The sequence below is a fragment of the Lagopus leucura genome, unplaced genomic scaffold (genome assembly GCF_019238085.1).
Source record: "Lagopus leucura isolate 7727_CA_CO unplaced genomic scaffold, USGS_WTPT01 35276-6_obj-0_obj, whole genome shotgun sequence".
NCBI lineage: Eukaryota > Metazoa > Chordata > Aves > Galliformes > Phasianidae > Lagopus > Lagopus leucura.
Genome location: NW_024963103.1, coordinates 38,720 through 55,774, shown reverse-complemented (window position 1 = coordinate 55,774; position 17,055 = coordinate 38,720). Strand labels below are relative to the sequence as shown.

General features: G+C 43.5%; 1 protein-coding gene across 4 annotated transcripts; it reads right to left on the bottom strand.

The window, feature by feature from the left end:
- Window positions 1-2,128: 2,128 nt before the first annotated feature.
- Window positions 2,129-16,507, bottom strand: GOSR2 (golgi SNAP receptor complex member 2). 4 transcript variants are annotated; one of them, XM_042891187.1, is made up of 6 exons: window positions 16,418-16,507; window positions 13,900-13,964; window positions 10,780-10,888; window positions 9,480-9,612; window positions 7,288-7,428; window positions 2,129-5,307 (listed from the first exon to the last, which is right to left on the bottom strand). In XM_042891187.1, the coding sequence occupies exons 1-6, from the start codon at window positions 16,444-16,446 to the stop codon at window positions 5,146-5,148; spliced, it is 639 nt and encodes a 212-aa protein (XP_042747121.1). In that variant the 5' UTR covers window positions 16,447-16,507; the 3' UTR covers window positions 2,129-5,145. The 4 variants fall into 4 exon arrangements, with proteins under 4 accessions (XP_042747121.1, XP_042747122.1, XP_042747123.1 ...); XM_042891188.1 differs by having other exon boundaries at window positions 10,780-10,885; XM_042891189.1 differs by lacking the exon at window positions 7,288-7,428.
- Between the last annotated feature and the right edge of the window lie 548 nt (window positions 16,508-17,055).

The following is a 17,055-nucleotide window of genomic DNA, read 5'->3' as shown; positions in this document are numbered from 1 at the left end:
AGGGCTTCTCATGAGCAAGCATAAAGTGCTGGAGATAGAAGAAAGGAACAGATCTGCCTGGTGAGGCTGGCAAATACAAGTTAGAAAAGTGTCCCTCCTTCTATGTGCTGGAAAGTGAACAAGTTCCCAGTTTTGTTTTGCCTTCTGAGTTCTGCACCCAGCACCTTTGTCAGCACTGTGGTCATGAAGGCTGGCAGTAGAGGGCTGGTGGAGGGGACCAGGCTGACAAGGGAGGGGGGGGTTCCTCTCACATTCCAGGGTTACATTGATTTGTTGGATTTGATGTTTCCTTTACCTGCACAGAGAACTGCCACCTGCTTCTGAGCTTCAAATTCCAGCAGGCAAATGTGCCTGGGGTTCCTGAAGGCAGCACTAAATCTCCTTTTTCTGGTAGATTAGGCTCGCTGCAGATCTCAACTGCACAACCAAACCACATTCAAGAAGCCATTTCCCCTTGCCTGGCTTTTAATCAAGGTTCTAACTTAAAAAACAAAAGCATGGGTTCAGCCTGGAGGTTTCTTTAAAGTGCCTACTCAGCAATAGGCTGGAAATCAAAGCAGTGACTGCCCGGGGTTGCCCACACGTTGGCTGCACTCACAGAGTTCAGATGTTTCTTTTGAAGCATTAGCCAAACCATGCAGACGAGGTGGCCCTTTGTGCAGGTCTGACGTGCACATTCCAGAGCACAGAGAAGATTAAAACAGCCCATCGACCTCTTACCAATTAACTGGGAAGGGCCTTATTACGTGGGGCTCCCACATACCTCAATGGTCAAGGGCAGCAGCACTCTTTTACCATGGCCAGCACAAGCTGTATGTGTGTGACAAGAACTGCCCTGCATTTTGCCAGTCTGAAATACAACACAGTTGTCACCTCTACAGCCCATTTCCACAGTGCTCATATCGCTGTGTCTGCTCTGGTTCCCTTTTCCTTTTGTATTCCCTTCTGCACCCTCTCTTTTGCTCTTAGTTCTTCACCTTCACAAATCAAGAGACACAACAGTTGTGAAAAAACAGGAGCCCTCTGCTGGGTCCAGGGAAAACTGGCAGTGGGCTGAGGGTCTGAAAGGACAGCATGAGCTCAGCTGCAAAAGCACAGACAAGAGCATTAACTAGATAAATAATAATAGATAAACAGGCAATCTATGCCTGTTAGGACCATCCTGTCCGCACCAAGAACGCGTGCAGCAGATGGGGAGGAGAGGACTGCAGACAGGTAAACAGGTAAGTTTCGAGGTGGGTCTTGGCTTCACATCAATGCAAAGCAAGAAGGCAGGGGTGGGGAACAAGGAACTGCTTCAAAACCACAGGCCTCAGGCGAGACAGAGTAAAGCAACGCAAGAGCACCCTCTGTATGCTGCTCCATTTGCTACGTTCACAGTGCTACTGTCACAGCATGGTAACATTCGGACTATACAGCTCACAAAGGCGTTTCTTTCTTTCATGAGGCACTCAGTATTGTTACAATGGTCACGCAATGTTACCTTTTGTCCTGCGCTACTTTAAAGCAGCTGCTGCTTTCTAACACACCAGCTGTAATGCACAGGGTTAACCTTCAGAAACAGCACAAGCACATAGGCGGAGTGCTCAGGCTTTGGTTACTTGACAAGTAAAAACCACCTCTAGTGCTTATCTGTACTATCTTCCTTATTAATTAATTCTATCCTATCCAATCGTGAAGCCTGGTATTTATTATCTCCCCTTCGATCTGCACATCTCTTATCCACGGTTTGCTCTCAACCTGACTGCACCCGGCATCTTTGTTTCAAAACCTTTCCCTGTTTTTTATCTTCCTGGATTTCTTACCACCTTAAAGTGTACTGATGAACCAAAAATACTACTTCTGATAAGCTTCCTCTTATTGTGTTGGAGCCCTTGAGGGGACCACCCTGGAAGAAAAACCATGAAAGCCCATCTCAGCAGTTGATTTTGAAGTGCATTTTTTAAAATTCTTTTTCCAAAGCTTTAGCAAGAGACTGCCAAAGGGCTCTCTGATCTATTTATCCAGTTTATGGCAACATAACTGGAAGAAACTTTTAACTTTTTCCATTCTTTGCTGGATATTTTCTGATTTAATGAGTGTTTCGTAGATATGGGGAACTTCAATTACTGCAAAACAAAACATGCAATTGCAAGAAAAAGTGATTTAATCCTTAATCAGTTTGATCTCTCGTTATAAATACACTCTATCAACAGACACATTTTGCCCTCCAAGCTCCTCCTGTACTATCCTTAATTTGAATGTCTCACCCTCGTCCCATTACATATAAAATACTGTTCCAAAGGAGTATTTTTCCAAGTTAGTTCCCACAATGTCCTCTCAGCAGAGAGCAGTCCATTCAACTGCTGGACACCTTCTGTTGCACAGAGGTTCAGAAGCAAAAGAAATGTCTTCAGTAGGAAAAGAAACTTCACACCTGTCACAGCACCACTGGTAGTGCCAGCAGTTTCAGTTCTGTCATTTCACAGCAGCAGCAATGTCGATCCTACCCTTGCTGTTGCTGTGGCACAATGTAATGACAGCAGTTTTGAAAGGTTTACACGAACCGTCTGAGATGGCAGAGATCTCCTGTAAGCCATTTTGTACTTAACATCGAGTACAAATTTGCTTGACGTTACACATCATCAAACCCATTTACTGAAGTGATTTCTTCAAGCTCTACATCTCAACAGTGAATAGCAAAGACACTACATGCAGCAGCGAGGTCAGCCTACATGAGGAGACTCTAAGAGAGGAAAAATAAACGAAGAGGCAAGTATCAAAATGTTAATCTCAAAACAGAAAAAATAAAATAAAATCCCATTCCATCTGAAAAGGAAACCAAATTGACTGGAGTACTCGGCTTGGTACGAGACGAATCCTGCTGCAGCGAGGCACAGCTGTACAGACACTGCATTGCACAGTTGTAAAATAGAGGTGGAAATGGACCTGTTTATCAGGAACAAAAGACTGGCAAGCAATCTCTTTACAGGGTGCCCAACTGGTGTAAGAGAAAATGATCTAATGAGTTTGTTACAGTAACAAATTTCAGATTCAAATAAACTTAAGGTAATTTATAAAGTACACCAAGACAGATGGTCTCTCACTGCAGACATCCTCTTTAAATTCCTTAGTCCTGGCTTACACATAAACTGATCCTGCATACTGCCTGCTGGTGTGTTTTCTTGAGGAAGTGCAGCAGACTGAGAAGACAAAGAGCACGAAGCACTGCAAAACCATCCACAGAACAGCCAGCCAGAAGGTGTGCAGCACACAGGATGACCAACGAGCTTCTAAGCTTGTCTGCTTCCTTCTGCTGAACCATCTGATGTGATTGTCTAGGCACTGATGGCACCTTGGCCTCCTCCACTGTTGGGTCTGCACTGACATGTTGCGTTTCCTGGAGTCCAAATATGAAGCTGATTGGTTGGAGATGGCTGATCAAATTGGACAGTCTCTTCTGGACTTAAAAGACACGTCACAGCTCACAGATCAGTCTATACTTAAGCAATGGTAAACAAGCACTGCTGAAGCCTGCTTCACTTGGCCTTACTAGCAGAATTTGAAGAAATTGTATTAATAACTGTTAAAAAAATCTGGTTTGCAATAAGCTACATAATTATGAAAGCAAAGCTTATTGGAACAAATACAACACTGTGAAGTGTTATTAATTAAAAGACCTACAACCCTTCCAGACAGAAACAATGGAGGAATTCCCAGCAGAATGCCACACCATCCAGACGTAAAACTTCTGAACCTCTGTCAAACATCTGGAAATGCTCCTGACTTGTATTCAAAACAAGAACATATCTGGAGACTGTCTGAAATGGAAGGCTGTGCAAGATCCCAGGATAATCATTCCAACAGTCTGCAGGGCACTGAGTACTGTAATTAAACTACGAGGCATTTCCTACCTGTCCATGTTTAAATGTGGATAAATGTCTATTCAGCCAAGGAATACAAAATCTAAGTTGGATCATCACAGAGATAATATTTTGTAAAAATGTCCTTCACAGTAAGTCTGCAGGTACAAAGAATGATGCAAAGACCACCCTTCCCAGGGAGGCAGAGGAAATGTTTACCATCCAAGGACAAGTCGGTTCAGGAAACTCTTCTGATGACATTTGGTTTTAAATGAGAGGTTTGTTGCCCTGATCCCACTGCTACTCTGAATTAAAAACAAACAAATGAAAACAGCAGGGAGCCCATTCTGGCTGTGTGAACACAAAAATGACAGATCTCAATTTGAACGCAGCAAAAACTTACCTGCTTCACCAAATCCAAAAATACTGGCTACAGATCACACAACCTTAAACATCTCGGGTAACAAACTCAAAACAAGATGTCCGTTAGCACCAAAAACGTCAAGTGTTGCAGTTTTGGAGGTTGGATTTGGTACTGGGCACACTGAGGTGACTCAGTGATCTGCAGCCGTCAGGAAGCAGGATGAGCACAGCATTCAGCTTCAACGAGGAAGCAGCAGATCAAAGCTACCAAAGCGTACTTCATTTCAGCCTAAACCAAGAAGTCTGCACTGGTTGGAGTTGTACAGGTATACAAAAAATGTCAGCGGAAGTTATTACCATGCTTCCAGAGTCAGAACCTCTCCTTAGAAGTCCTTCCTCCCTCTAAGCAAAAGAAAGATGGGAATCCTTCGCTTTCCACCACTTTTTGCACTCTTAGAATGCAGGAGTGCACCCACAAATAATGCAGAAGTGTCTTTAGTGAGAGAATTCCTTTAACAGATAACACGCTCACCAGGGTCAATTCTAGCTTGCAAAGGAAAGGCTCACGTCCTCTCATGTCTGCCTTTGCATCCTCTTCTCCCTGTCTAACAAAAAAAAAAAAAAAAAAAAAAAACATTCCTACCTTGCAAAACGCCTGGACAAAATTTTCACTTCTCCTTCCTACTTAATCAATTCTTAAACTTAAAGACAGTAAGGCGAAAGTGGTAATGGACACAGACATTTTCACAGGGCCATTCTGATCTATGCTGTCCCAGATAAATTTGATCCCCTACGCGCTTTCCACGTGTCTGAGTGTGATTTGTAAACTCTGAAGCTCTCAGGAAGGGCTCATCCGAAGCAGCGCTCAGAGGAAAGTACATTTTGGAGGGCAGTCCATCTTGCTCCAAAAGACAACATCCTCTGGCAATAGTTGAGTGGCTCATGTCAGATACTGCACAACCAGAAACATGATTACACAAGTCACAATCATTCCCCCAATCATCAAGTATTTATCTTGAAAGGCTCGCTTCTCAATCAGCCGCATCACTGTATTGGATAAGCCCAACGTGTTGGCAACATCCAGGATCTTCTTTTGAGTTCCCTACGAATACAAAGACAACAAAGAATCAATTACCTTAATGGCACAATCTTTATTCTATGAAATATTTTATCACAGATGGCACGTGAGTAATTCTTATCCCTCAGAAAACAATGTAACTTGCTCTAAGTCAACAGTGTAAGAGATGGCCGTGGGACCCTGGCAATGATGGTATGACTAATTCACAGACAAGAACAGGAAAGAGGTTAAAGATAGTAAGCAGTGCATCCAGACAGAAGTATCACAGACAGCAGCTCAGAGAAAATCACTCTGGAGCAATTAGACATTTTTCTGGTCTACTTTCAGACAGTCTACAAGCTTGAAGCTTCCTGACAACCTTTCTTGAAGAACTCCCCCCCTGCTAAAGAACAGTTTATCAGCAAGTTTGAAAGGAGGTCCAGAAGCTTGTAACGCCAGCAGTGACGTGCAATGTAAAGGCGTATAAAAGTGCAATGAATGCAATTTCAAGAGATCCCTGCAGAGAAAAGCACTGCACAAGACTGCTAGCAGGCATGCTGCAGACAGGTCCACACCTCAGTTCCGCTTCCCTGATGAAGCAGTTGGTATTATTAAGAATTAAAGAGTCACCGGATCAGCGCTAAGCACGTAGCAGAGATGCTCAACTGGAAGCAGCAGGAAATGCCCCAAGAGTCACCATGCAGAGCAGCACTAACACTGCCACTTTATTTAAGGGAAACTGTCCAAAGAAACCTGTACAGAACACAGGCCCACAGATGTGCACAGCTCAGAGCTGGACATCATCCTGTCTGGGAAGAAGGGAAAGAACTCATGGCTGCCGTCACAGTGGTGCAGGTAGGTGAAAAGCACCATCCTAGATAAGCTAGACAAGGGGAAGTTAATTCTTCCAGGAGAGCCTTCACAACCCTCCTAGCACTAGCAACCTTATCCTTCTCTGCCTTTTCTTTCACCTCTGCTTCATGAGATGGTAACAGAACCCCTCTATCCACTACTCCTATGGTAGATGCAGCTACAATAAAACCTCTTGAATGGTTGATATACTTAATAATGTACTTAATACTTAACCCATCAAGTTTTTCTAGTAATTGACTTTGTATAAAAACAAATATCTATTCCATATGTCAGTCAACAAACAACCTTAACCACGAAGCTATCCTTCATCTCTGAAAGACCCGAACTGTGCCTACAGTTCAGTACCTGCTTTTATCTGGCAAGACTGCCTTTAAAGCCAGTGGAACATCAGTCCATACAGTGTTATGAGGTGTGATTTGTCTGATGACAAGGATTTGTGTTGGCAATCAAAACTGCCTAAATCCTCTGGGAAATACATCCCAAAACAAAGCAAAAAAGCAGCAGTCATTGTTACCCCCATCATCAGATGAATACAACAGCGACAGGGATTCCCCTTCTCACAAATCCAGCTCTATCCTCCTCAACACACACTTCTTATTATAAAGTTCCTTTTATACTTCTGAACTCTTAACCCAAAACTTAACATTGCTTCATTCTTCAAAGGAGAAGTTATTAGAAGACTTAAAGCAGTACAGCTTTCTTGAACAGTATTTGGGGGAAGACTTGCTGCTGATGTGCATCAGACTCACTATCTTCATTAGTAATTTTAAACACTTTTTCCCAGCACTGCGGTTGTTCTAAGTGATGTTTACCTGTAGCAAAAGATGAACTACCTGTGAGCTGAACATTGCTTTCCATTCTTCACTTGGGAAAAAATAAAACAAATAACAGAAGAAAAGACAACATTCAGTGCTCCAGATACTGCCTGTGTGATGATTGCTACCCCACCAGGTCACAAAAACAGATTTTGAGTATGTTCCTAGTAAAATGACAACATATCAAGATTTTAAACTTAGCTGAATTGGAGTTTAGGTCTTTACCAGTGTTCTCAGCTTGAAGCAACGCACTGAAACAGATTTATTTCTTTTACTTAGCCAGATCACCGCAAATGCAGAAACGTGGGGTCTTTTTGGTAAAAAATGATGCCCCCACCTTTAATGTCACTCTCTGGTCCCTCAGCCCCTGAAGAATGTTGGTCCCACTGCCAATAAGATCATCCATGCCACGATGGGCATTCTGCAGGGATTCATTAAACTGTAATGTTTCGTCGATCGGTATGGTGGTGTCAGAGTCCTGTAGGGGAAATGCAGGGTCTTGGTTACCTGGCCTACTCACACTCACAGATCCAGAAAGAGAACAAACAGAAACAAACAGCCCTTGACAGGACTGGAGGGATTACGTTTTAAACAGTTTTTTATAGGGATGTTAAAGCAATATTAGTATTTGAGTGAGAAAATGTGGTTTATAGAAGCCTACAGGAATCCAGTCAAAAGGCAATTCGCTGTTCAACTAAAATTAGATTCCAGAAGATTAAAGAACAAATTAAAAATAGAGTGTTCATAATCTCTTTGTGACACAAACAAAAACGGGTATTACAACAGAGAACATAAAAACTATCAGAAGGGATTAAACAAAGGAGTCATTTGATCATCACAAGTGGAAGATTTTCGAAAGACAGCAGCACATTTCTAATGACAAAAGGCCTGTAAAACAAAGCCTGGGAGATGGCATTCCATCAACTTGTATCTATAAGATGCAATCTCTGATACTAAGGGCAAACAGAGTCATCAGCCCAGTTCCCTGAAGGCCGAACTCGCTCACCAAGGAAGGCCTTATCTAAACAAAATAAAACATCCAGAGAAGACGCATTATCTCAAGCATTTAAAGATTTAAGTATAAATCTTTAAATGGAAGTAACTGGAATAAAATTGTATAGTCTGGGTTGCACAAGAGATCAGAAGATGTCATTGCTTTTCTGTCTTCCAAAGCCTTCTGGTTTATCCTTCTTTGGGCACCACCCCACTGAGAGTCAAGATAAAAGTTCACAACTCCCACACTGCTTCACAAACAGGAATCATGGCACTGGCGAGAGTTCAGTGTGGAAACACTGTTTTACCTGCTTACATGAACGCAGAGCAGCAAGAACTGCTTAAATATGTAATTAATGTTTGGAGGCAGAAGACAGCTAATGCTCTACATCTGACAGTCAGCTGTAGGTTATATGCATGTGAAAACACCGAACTTGCAGTGATTATTGTAGGGAAAAAAATTAACACAGGAATGACAGGCATAATCCAGAGCTGGATGTCTGCTCCAGTGTGTGTTCTGCTTATAAAGTCTGAAAGAACGAAGGATAAAAGAGCTGTTCACAGCTGCAAGGTCAGAATTACTGGATGAAGAAGACTCCAGATGGCAGACACAACTCTGACCAAAAGCTAATAAGGCACAAAGGTTAAAAAAAATATGTTATCTTGCAGGAATCTGCGAGGCAGAAACACTTGGATTTGCATGTGAATGGCTGTTCCTTCAGACATTTATTAAACTTCAAACCAGATGAGTTTCATTTCCTGTGCAGGGAGTTTGCAGTTGATTTTCATTTACACACAAGGCAGCAAGAAAACTGTCTAGGTAGATTTTTGTTCACAGAACCCTAGGATGGTTTGGGTTAGAAGGGCTCTTAACAATCACCCCGTTCCTGCCCTGGGACACAAACCTCTGCATCAGGTTGCCCAAAGCACCATCCAGCCTGGCCTCCTGTTTGCTGCTCATAGGGACACAAGATGGCAGCATATTTTTCATTTGCTGTTTGTTTTTCTCCAGAACTGTTCAAGGAAAGGCTTTAAAGGTAAAGCCCACATCTATCTTTGAATCAAGCAAAACATTCAGAACACTGTTAGAGCTTTCAAAAGCCATTATGCATTTTGCAGTGCACTTAGGATGCTTTCACACTCAGCTGACATATATATAGCTGGTAAATGTCTAACCAAAATAGGTAGGCCAATAGCTCACAGACAAATCATTTTCTTATCACAGGGACATTTGACACAAATCCAAGGAAAATGTATACTTTGGTACCTACCTCATTCCAGCTTCTGGAATTGCTATAGAAAACCAGGTAGAGCTGCACTGGAGCAGCAATTTCTGCACTCTTTCACAACTGCCTCTCATCAGGCCAACTTCCTTCATCAAAGACTTGTACTTTCTCATGAATTTTTACTCTTTTCTATATTCCATTTACACCACCACACAGCAGTCATCCAACAGTCAAGCCCAGGCCTTGTCTGAAACTTCTCTGAAAGAAAACGGCCTTCAGGACAGAGAGATCCAAAATACAGAATATTTACATTAGTGGTGAATGTTCGTGCCAGCAGCTCCTCCCGCTGCCGTTCTTGCTGCTCCCGGATGTAACGACGATGCTGGAAGTTCCTCAGCGCTGTCTGCAGGTGCTGAACATCATACTTCAGCTGGTCGACTCGGCTACACGAGATCAACAACAGGAAGACATTCCCAGGGATAAAAACACCAACCTCATGTTGCGTATTTTAATGAAGCATCATAAATTAACAGCAACAAATACTAAAAATGATGGACTCTAAAAGATAAAGAATCACAGAATCACAGAATTGTAGGGGTTGGAAGGGACCTCCAGAGATCATCGAGTCCAACCCCCCTGCCAAAGCAGGTTCCCTACAGTAGGATGTTTGATGTTAGGCTTCTCTTCCAAACTTAGATCTTCTGTGCCTCATTGTTTTTTATTTTAGTGAAAAGGTGATTATTTAACTGCAGGCTACAGATAGAAAGTGAAGCAGAATTCTTGAGCTATTTTATACATCTTCTCCTACACTAAACCTCTTCAAACTGATTATACATACTTGCATATGTATATACTGTTCATTTAACAAAGATTTGAACAGTTTATATTTTGTGACCCATTCATATAAAAGATTTAGCTTTCAAGTTTCATTAATTAACACTGTGTTCTTAAGTTTCAGTTTTTACAAAAGGAACCTAAAAGCCAGAGGGCAACACGGCAGACATCTCCACTGGGGTAAAACAAATCATGTCCAGAGCTCCACTGCTTCCAATTAAATGTTCAATGACTACAAGGAAAACCAAGATGACTGTTTCAGATACCAACCTTTATCATAAAGGTGATAGGAAATCCCCTCCTAGTACCTACAGAGGTATTCTGGGACTAAACATTAACAGAACATTCTGAATGGAAAGCTGTCTAATAGCCTGTGGTCCAATTGCCTGCACAAACCAGTGCTCATTTCAGAAACCTTATTTTAGTAAACAACATCTTGGAAAAGGGTCCAGAACAACAGCAACTTAAGTAATTTTAGTCCTTACCTCCACAAATACCATTAAAACAAATGCTGTACAGAGTAGAAATGCCTTTAAGAATCCAAGTGTGATGTTCAACTCATCTCAGAACAGAGCCATGAGTCTGGCTCCATCACCAGACTGCAGTTAGGTGCAGGAAAGTGATTTTGCCTCTGTCCTTCAGTTCTGTTACAGCTGAGCAGAGATTTAAGTTGCACAGCAGAAAAGTTTCACTCAAATGAAAAAGTGAAGGGCTTCAATAAACTTAATGAAAATAATTAGACTACTCCATTATTGTAGCAAAGAAAGTGAACTCACAGTTTAGCATTCTGTCGTTTATTGGGAGGTTCTTTGCTGGACAGGATTTCCAAACGTTCCAAGTTGCTGAATACTTTGTCTATTCTTGCCTGAATCTCATTTTCTACTACTGCAAAGAAATAAAAAAAGATTAACTAAAAGCTCGACAAGTCATGAAAAGCCACTTCTTTAGTTGAGACTCCTGCCTTCCATCCCTCCTCTGTGAAGGGAACAGGGAAAACCCCTGCTCTTCTCAAATATGCAACCATATTTCCCTATCACCTCTATATATTAGGACTTACAAGTTGCTACATTCCCCTCTGTGGCCCCTTCCTGTTCTCTTACCAGGGTTTGCTCACAAGAGCTAACAGCCAAGATGGTTTTCAAAAAAATTAAAGTTATGAAAAACATTAACAAAGAACTGCATTATCCACACCTACAGCAGCAGAGTTTGACCAGCATGGGAAGAAGAAAGACAGAAAATGGCAGACTGGACAAACAGCCCTGAAAAACAGGCCCAAATCAGGGCTGGGGAGCCCTCACGGGTGGGACAATAAGACTTAATAACAATTGTCTCTGTAATCATCTGCTTTGCCATTGCTTCTGACAATCAGTGCGTAGAAATAGCAGAGAGATGAGAGATCAAAATGCAGACTCAAATACTTGAAGGTGGGAAAGGCAAACAAGGAAAAAGAAGACTCACAGTTACTGTCATCACTGTAAAGCAAAACCTGCTTGAGCCAAGACTGCCTTTGTTTTAAAACCACTTTTTCTACCAGTGTCACAATCCAGCATTCTACAATTTATGGGGAGGCCTCAAATCATCTGACATTCCTGTGCATAATAATGGAGAACTGAAAGGCCGAGAGTGCGCAGCCTCCAGAGAACGTCTGCACACAGAGCATCAGAGGACACTGAGGCACCATCCTGTCTGTGCAGCCAGTTCAAAGCTCAGAATGCCATGCTCAGTCCTAGAATACATAATTTTCAAATTCCACAGGCACCATTTGTTCTTAGTTTACGTTTAGGCTAAGTCTTAAGAGACACTGTTTATTCTTATTTTTTGGTTTTAGACTAAAAAGGTATAGAGAAAAGCATTATTTATCTACTGCTACTTACTCCACAGCATCTCAGGACTTTCAAAAGAGTTCCAGTCAGCAGAACCAGAAAGGAAACTGCACATTAAACCCCTTCTGTTTGCATTTTGATCTCACACAATCAAAGCAGAACAAAGCCAAGTATATAAACATTACTCAACCAAATTGTCCAAATTCATATTTCCATCATTTACTACAGCTAAACTTAACAAAAGGAAAAAAAAAACAAAAAAAAAACAAAACAAAAAAAAAAAAAACAGGAAAGATCAGAAATTGCTTTAGCTAGTCCAAACAACTATTTTACTTTAGTTTATATTACTTGGTCATCTTATGTTTTTTCAGAGCAAGAAGGGATTCTTTGCCCAAAGCTGAGGAAGAAAAGCTGCAACAGAAGCTTTGATCACCCGGCTCTTTTTCCACCTTTTCAGACAAGAGATAATTCCTTAACCCAATAAATTATCAAATATACAATAATACCCAGAGCATATATCTGTATTTTTCTATAGTAAACAGTATGTTTACTTATAGACTGTGTAAGATGATACACAATCCTATTTCTTGAAATCTTATCTCTTGCCTCAAGTATTCTGGACCTGATGCAAGTCTCTACAGGACACTGATGCAAGAAGGAGTTCATATCAGAGAGTCACAGAGTGGCTTGGTTGGAAGAGAGCCCTAGGATCATCTAGTTCCAACCCCTGCCATAGGCACGGACCTCCCTCTAGATCAGGCTGCTCAAAGCCCACCCAGCCTGGCTTTGAATGCTTTGAGGAAGGGAGCATCCACAACCTCACTGGGCAACCTGTTCCAGAGTCTCACCGCCCTCACAGTAAAGAATTTCTTCGTAGGCTAAATCTACTCTTTCCGTTTAAAGCCATTTCCCCTCATCCTGTCACATACCTTTCTAAAAAGTCTCTCCCCAGCTTTCCTGTAGGCCACTTTAGGTACTGCAAGGCCACTAAAAGGTCCCCCTGGAGCCTCCGCCCCTCCAGGCTGAAAAGCCCCAGCTCTCTCAGCCTGTCCTCACAGGGGAGCTGCTGCAGCCCTCTGATCATCTTTGTGGTCCTCCTCTGGACCTGCTCCAACAGCTCCATGTCCTTCTTCTGTTGGGGGCCCCAGAACTGCAGGTGGGGTCTCACAAGAGCACAAGAGCAGAAGGCAGAATCACCTCCCTTGTCCTGCTGGTCAAATTCTCCTGATGCAACCCAGGACACGATTGGTCTTCTGGGCTGCAAGCCCACACTGCTGGCTCACGTTGAGTCTTTCATCAACTGACAGCCCCAAATCCTTCTCCTCAAGGCTGCTCTCAAGCCATTCTCCATCCAGCTTGTATCTATGCTTGGCATTTTCCCAACCCAGGTGCAGGACCTTGCACTTGGCCTTCATGCGGTTGGCATGGACCCAAGCCTTACTCATACTGCTTAAATTCCTGCATATCAAATGATACTATTTTTCCAGAAAAACTGGACTAAAAATCTTTCTGAGATGTTTGCCAATTAGTGGATGCTTAAGGAACAGAAAAATAATAGGGCTGATATACAGTGCGATTATTCAGCTTTTGAGCTAACAAAATAGCTTTATGATGGCTGAATTTGCAACTCTTTCCACATTATATGCTTATTATACTTCCCTATATGCACCAATTTGATTCTTTTCATCTGTTTTTATTGTATGCCTCTACAGCACACTTTGACAATGAGTTCCAAAACCTCTCAGAAAGAAAAACACTCAGCATTGCCACATTAAGACACTTGTAGAAGCATTTACAGTAAACACTACTTCTCTATTCAAGAATTACCAAAGGAATTTGAAGACAATTATTGTTCTGTATTCTCCACCCTTTCCTACAAAGCATCACCTTAATCAAGTCACACAGTGAAACAGTTTTAATGCATTCCACATCATCAGTTGACCAGAGTGACTGAAATAGCAAATTAGTTCCAATAATGATTGTATGTTTAATCGCAGAGCACATGAGGTCAGAAGTGCACATGGCATCAAATCAGCACCAGAGTGGGACTTTTCTCTCTTATTAAATACTTACAGTGTACAGAATCTTTGTCTGAAGTCTCCAGACGTCCCATGTATGACTGGACCTCATGGACTTGTCTATGAAAAGACAGAGTAAAGAAAGAGAAGTCAGTTAATACCCATAAAATGAAATCATTTCTCAATACCTCAATCTTCAGATTTTATTACTATCAGAACATAACAGGAATTGGATACATGTTACTCAGTGCAGACAATCCATGACTATAAAAACCCAACAAATTTCTTCAGTTTGAAGACAGCTGTGCCTTCACTTATCACGTACCTACAACTTTCAGTTTAAAACTAAAATCACGGTGAAAGGGCTTCTTTTCTTTCAAGAATCCCAATCCAACTACAGCTCCCTTTTTTTATTCAGAACCCAAAATGAGATTCTCTCTTATGACACACACCTGGCACACTGAAAGCCTTGTAAGACCTCCACCTGCCCCAGTAATCAAGAAGAAAAGTTATCAGATTCAAAGGAGGAGCTCACAAATATCGAGTACAGCAGAAGGAAGGTCAGACTGGTAGAAAAGTTGGTACAGAGGAAACCACTGCAGTGTATGTAAGTCTATGTGTGCACCTACATACATCATCTTTAGGGCTCTGCAAGTACCCATCTTGTACACAGGCAGTGCCACTCCTTAAAGAAAACAGCAGCACTGCTGAAGGATCAGAGCAGAACTACACAGATTATGGGAAGTACAGGAAAGCTTTTATGCAAAAAATGTGTTTTCTCTCTGCACTGATGATTATTATCTGTGAGGAGATACCCTAAAGCATAAATGACCCAAAATAAGGTGAGGAAAGAATAACTTTCACTGTCTCTTTGAATATACGAATTACAGAGGACAAAATGGAAACTGAAACAAGGCAGGATTATTGCCCTTATCAACATGGGCATTTCTAGATCAACGGGATTTTCAGCTCTTCCCTGTGAGGTCTCTCTAGATCATTATTTAATAAGAACTATTAACACAGATAACAGACTGGCACTTTTGGACTAACTGCATCCTCTGACCTGCTTCCCATGAGCTACTTCATACAAAATCATAGAATCATTAAGGTTGCAAAAGATCTCTAAGATATCTAGTCCAACAGTCCACATATCACCAATACTGTCCACTAAATTGCATCCCAAAGTACCACATTTCAACTTTGCTCAAACACCTCCAGAAGTGGTGACACCACCACCTCCCCAGGCACCCTGTGCATCACCACTTTTTCTGAGAAGAAATCTTTACTAATTTCCATCCTGAACCTCCACTGGCACAACTCCAGGCCATTCCCTCTCATCTGATCACTGTCATCTGGGAGTAGAGAAAGACCCTCACCTTGCCACAACCTCCTTTCAAGCACTTCTGGAAAGATATAAGGTCTCCTCTGAGCATTCTCTTCTCCAAACTGAACCAACCCACCTCCCTCAGCTGCTCCACTTCACAGCTTCACTGTCTTTCACACCAAGAATCACATTTGCTGCCTTCCTTGTGATTTGCAATTTTCACACTGCTTAAGCCTCATCCCGCAGCAAAATTATAGAATCACAGAACAGGCTAGGCTGAAAAGGACCACAATGACCATCTCATTTCAACCCCCTGCTGTGTGCAGGTCGCCAACCAGCAGCCCAGGCTGCCCAGAGCCACATCCAGCCTGGCCTTGAATGCCTGCAGGGATGGGGGCATCCACAGCCTCCTTGGGCAACCTGTTCCAGTGCCTCACCACCTTGTGTGTGAAAAACTTCCTCCTAATATCCAACCTAAACCTCCCTGTCTCACTTTAAAACCATTCCCCCTTGTCCTATCACCCTCCACCCTCACAAACAGCCGTACCCCCTCCTGTTTATAAGCTCCCTTCAAGTACTGGAAGGCCACAATGAGATCTCCCCGAAGTTTTCTCTAAGCTAAACAAGCCCAGCTCCCCCAGCCTTTCCCCATAGGAGAGGTGCTCCAGCCCTCTGATCATCGTATTGCCCTCCTGTGGCCCCGCTCCAAGAGCTCCACATCCATCCTGTGCTGGGGGCCCCCAGCTTGGATGCAGTACTTTAGATATCTACAAACCCATTTCACGCCATCCATCATGCATTTTCTAAAATAGTCTAAGTGCCATCTGCTAGCCTACACGAAAGTCCCCAGCCTTAAAAATTTAAGTAAATATATGTAAAATAAATTTAAGCACATTAAACGCGATATAATCACTTTCTCAGCGAACATCTGTGATCCCTTTCACTAAAACCTAAAGGCCTGGTGCCGGACCGACGTGGCTAAAGGGACGTCGGGACTTTGGACAGACAACCGGCCACCCCAGAGCTGCAGGATCCGCTTCGTTCTGCGACAAAACTCGCTCCTGGCGGCACAGCACCGGCCTGGCACGGCGCTCTGCCCGGACCGAACTTTTCGCTGCTCGAAGCAGCTCTCCCCACTCCCATCAAGCAAACCACAGAGGCTGCGGTTCCTCCCCCCAGCACCACGGGCTCGAGGCAGCCTCAGCCGCTCCGCACGGCCCGGCCCACCCCGGCCCGGCGCCACACACACTTGTTGGTTTGATGGTACAGCCCCTCCATCTCCGCGGCGTTCCCCGCTCCCCTCTGAGGGACACGTCGCCTCCACTTCCGCCTAACGCAACTTCCGTTTCCGCACCACGCAACTTCCGTTTACGCCGGCCGAGGCCCCACCAGGCCTCGGCACTGCGCCTGCGCCGCCGCGGGGGGGCGCGTTTCCCTCAGCTGATGAGTAGAGCGCATCTTCAGTCGCAGAACGGCTCGGGTTGGAAGGGACCTCAAGGATCACGGAGCCCCAACCCCCTGCCACACGCAGGGCCACCAACCTCCACATTCAGTACCAGCTCAGGCTGCCCAGGGCCCCATCCAACCCGGCCTTGAACACCTCCAGGGACGGACGGGGCATCACAGCCTCTCTGGGCAGCTGTTCCAGCCCCTCACCGCTCTCACAGCACAGAACTTCCCCTGACATCCAACCTCCATCTGCCCTCCCTCAACTTCAAACCATTTCCCCTTGTCCTGCTGTTTCCCTTTCCAAGAGTTGATTCCCCTTCTGTTTGTAGGCTCTCTTTAGGTACTGCAGGCTGCAATGAGGTCACCCCGCAGCTTTCTTTTCTCCAGGCTAAACAAGCCCAGCTCCCTCAGCCTGTCTTTGTAGGGAGGCGCTCCAGC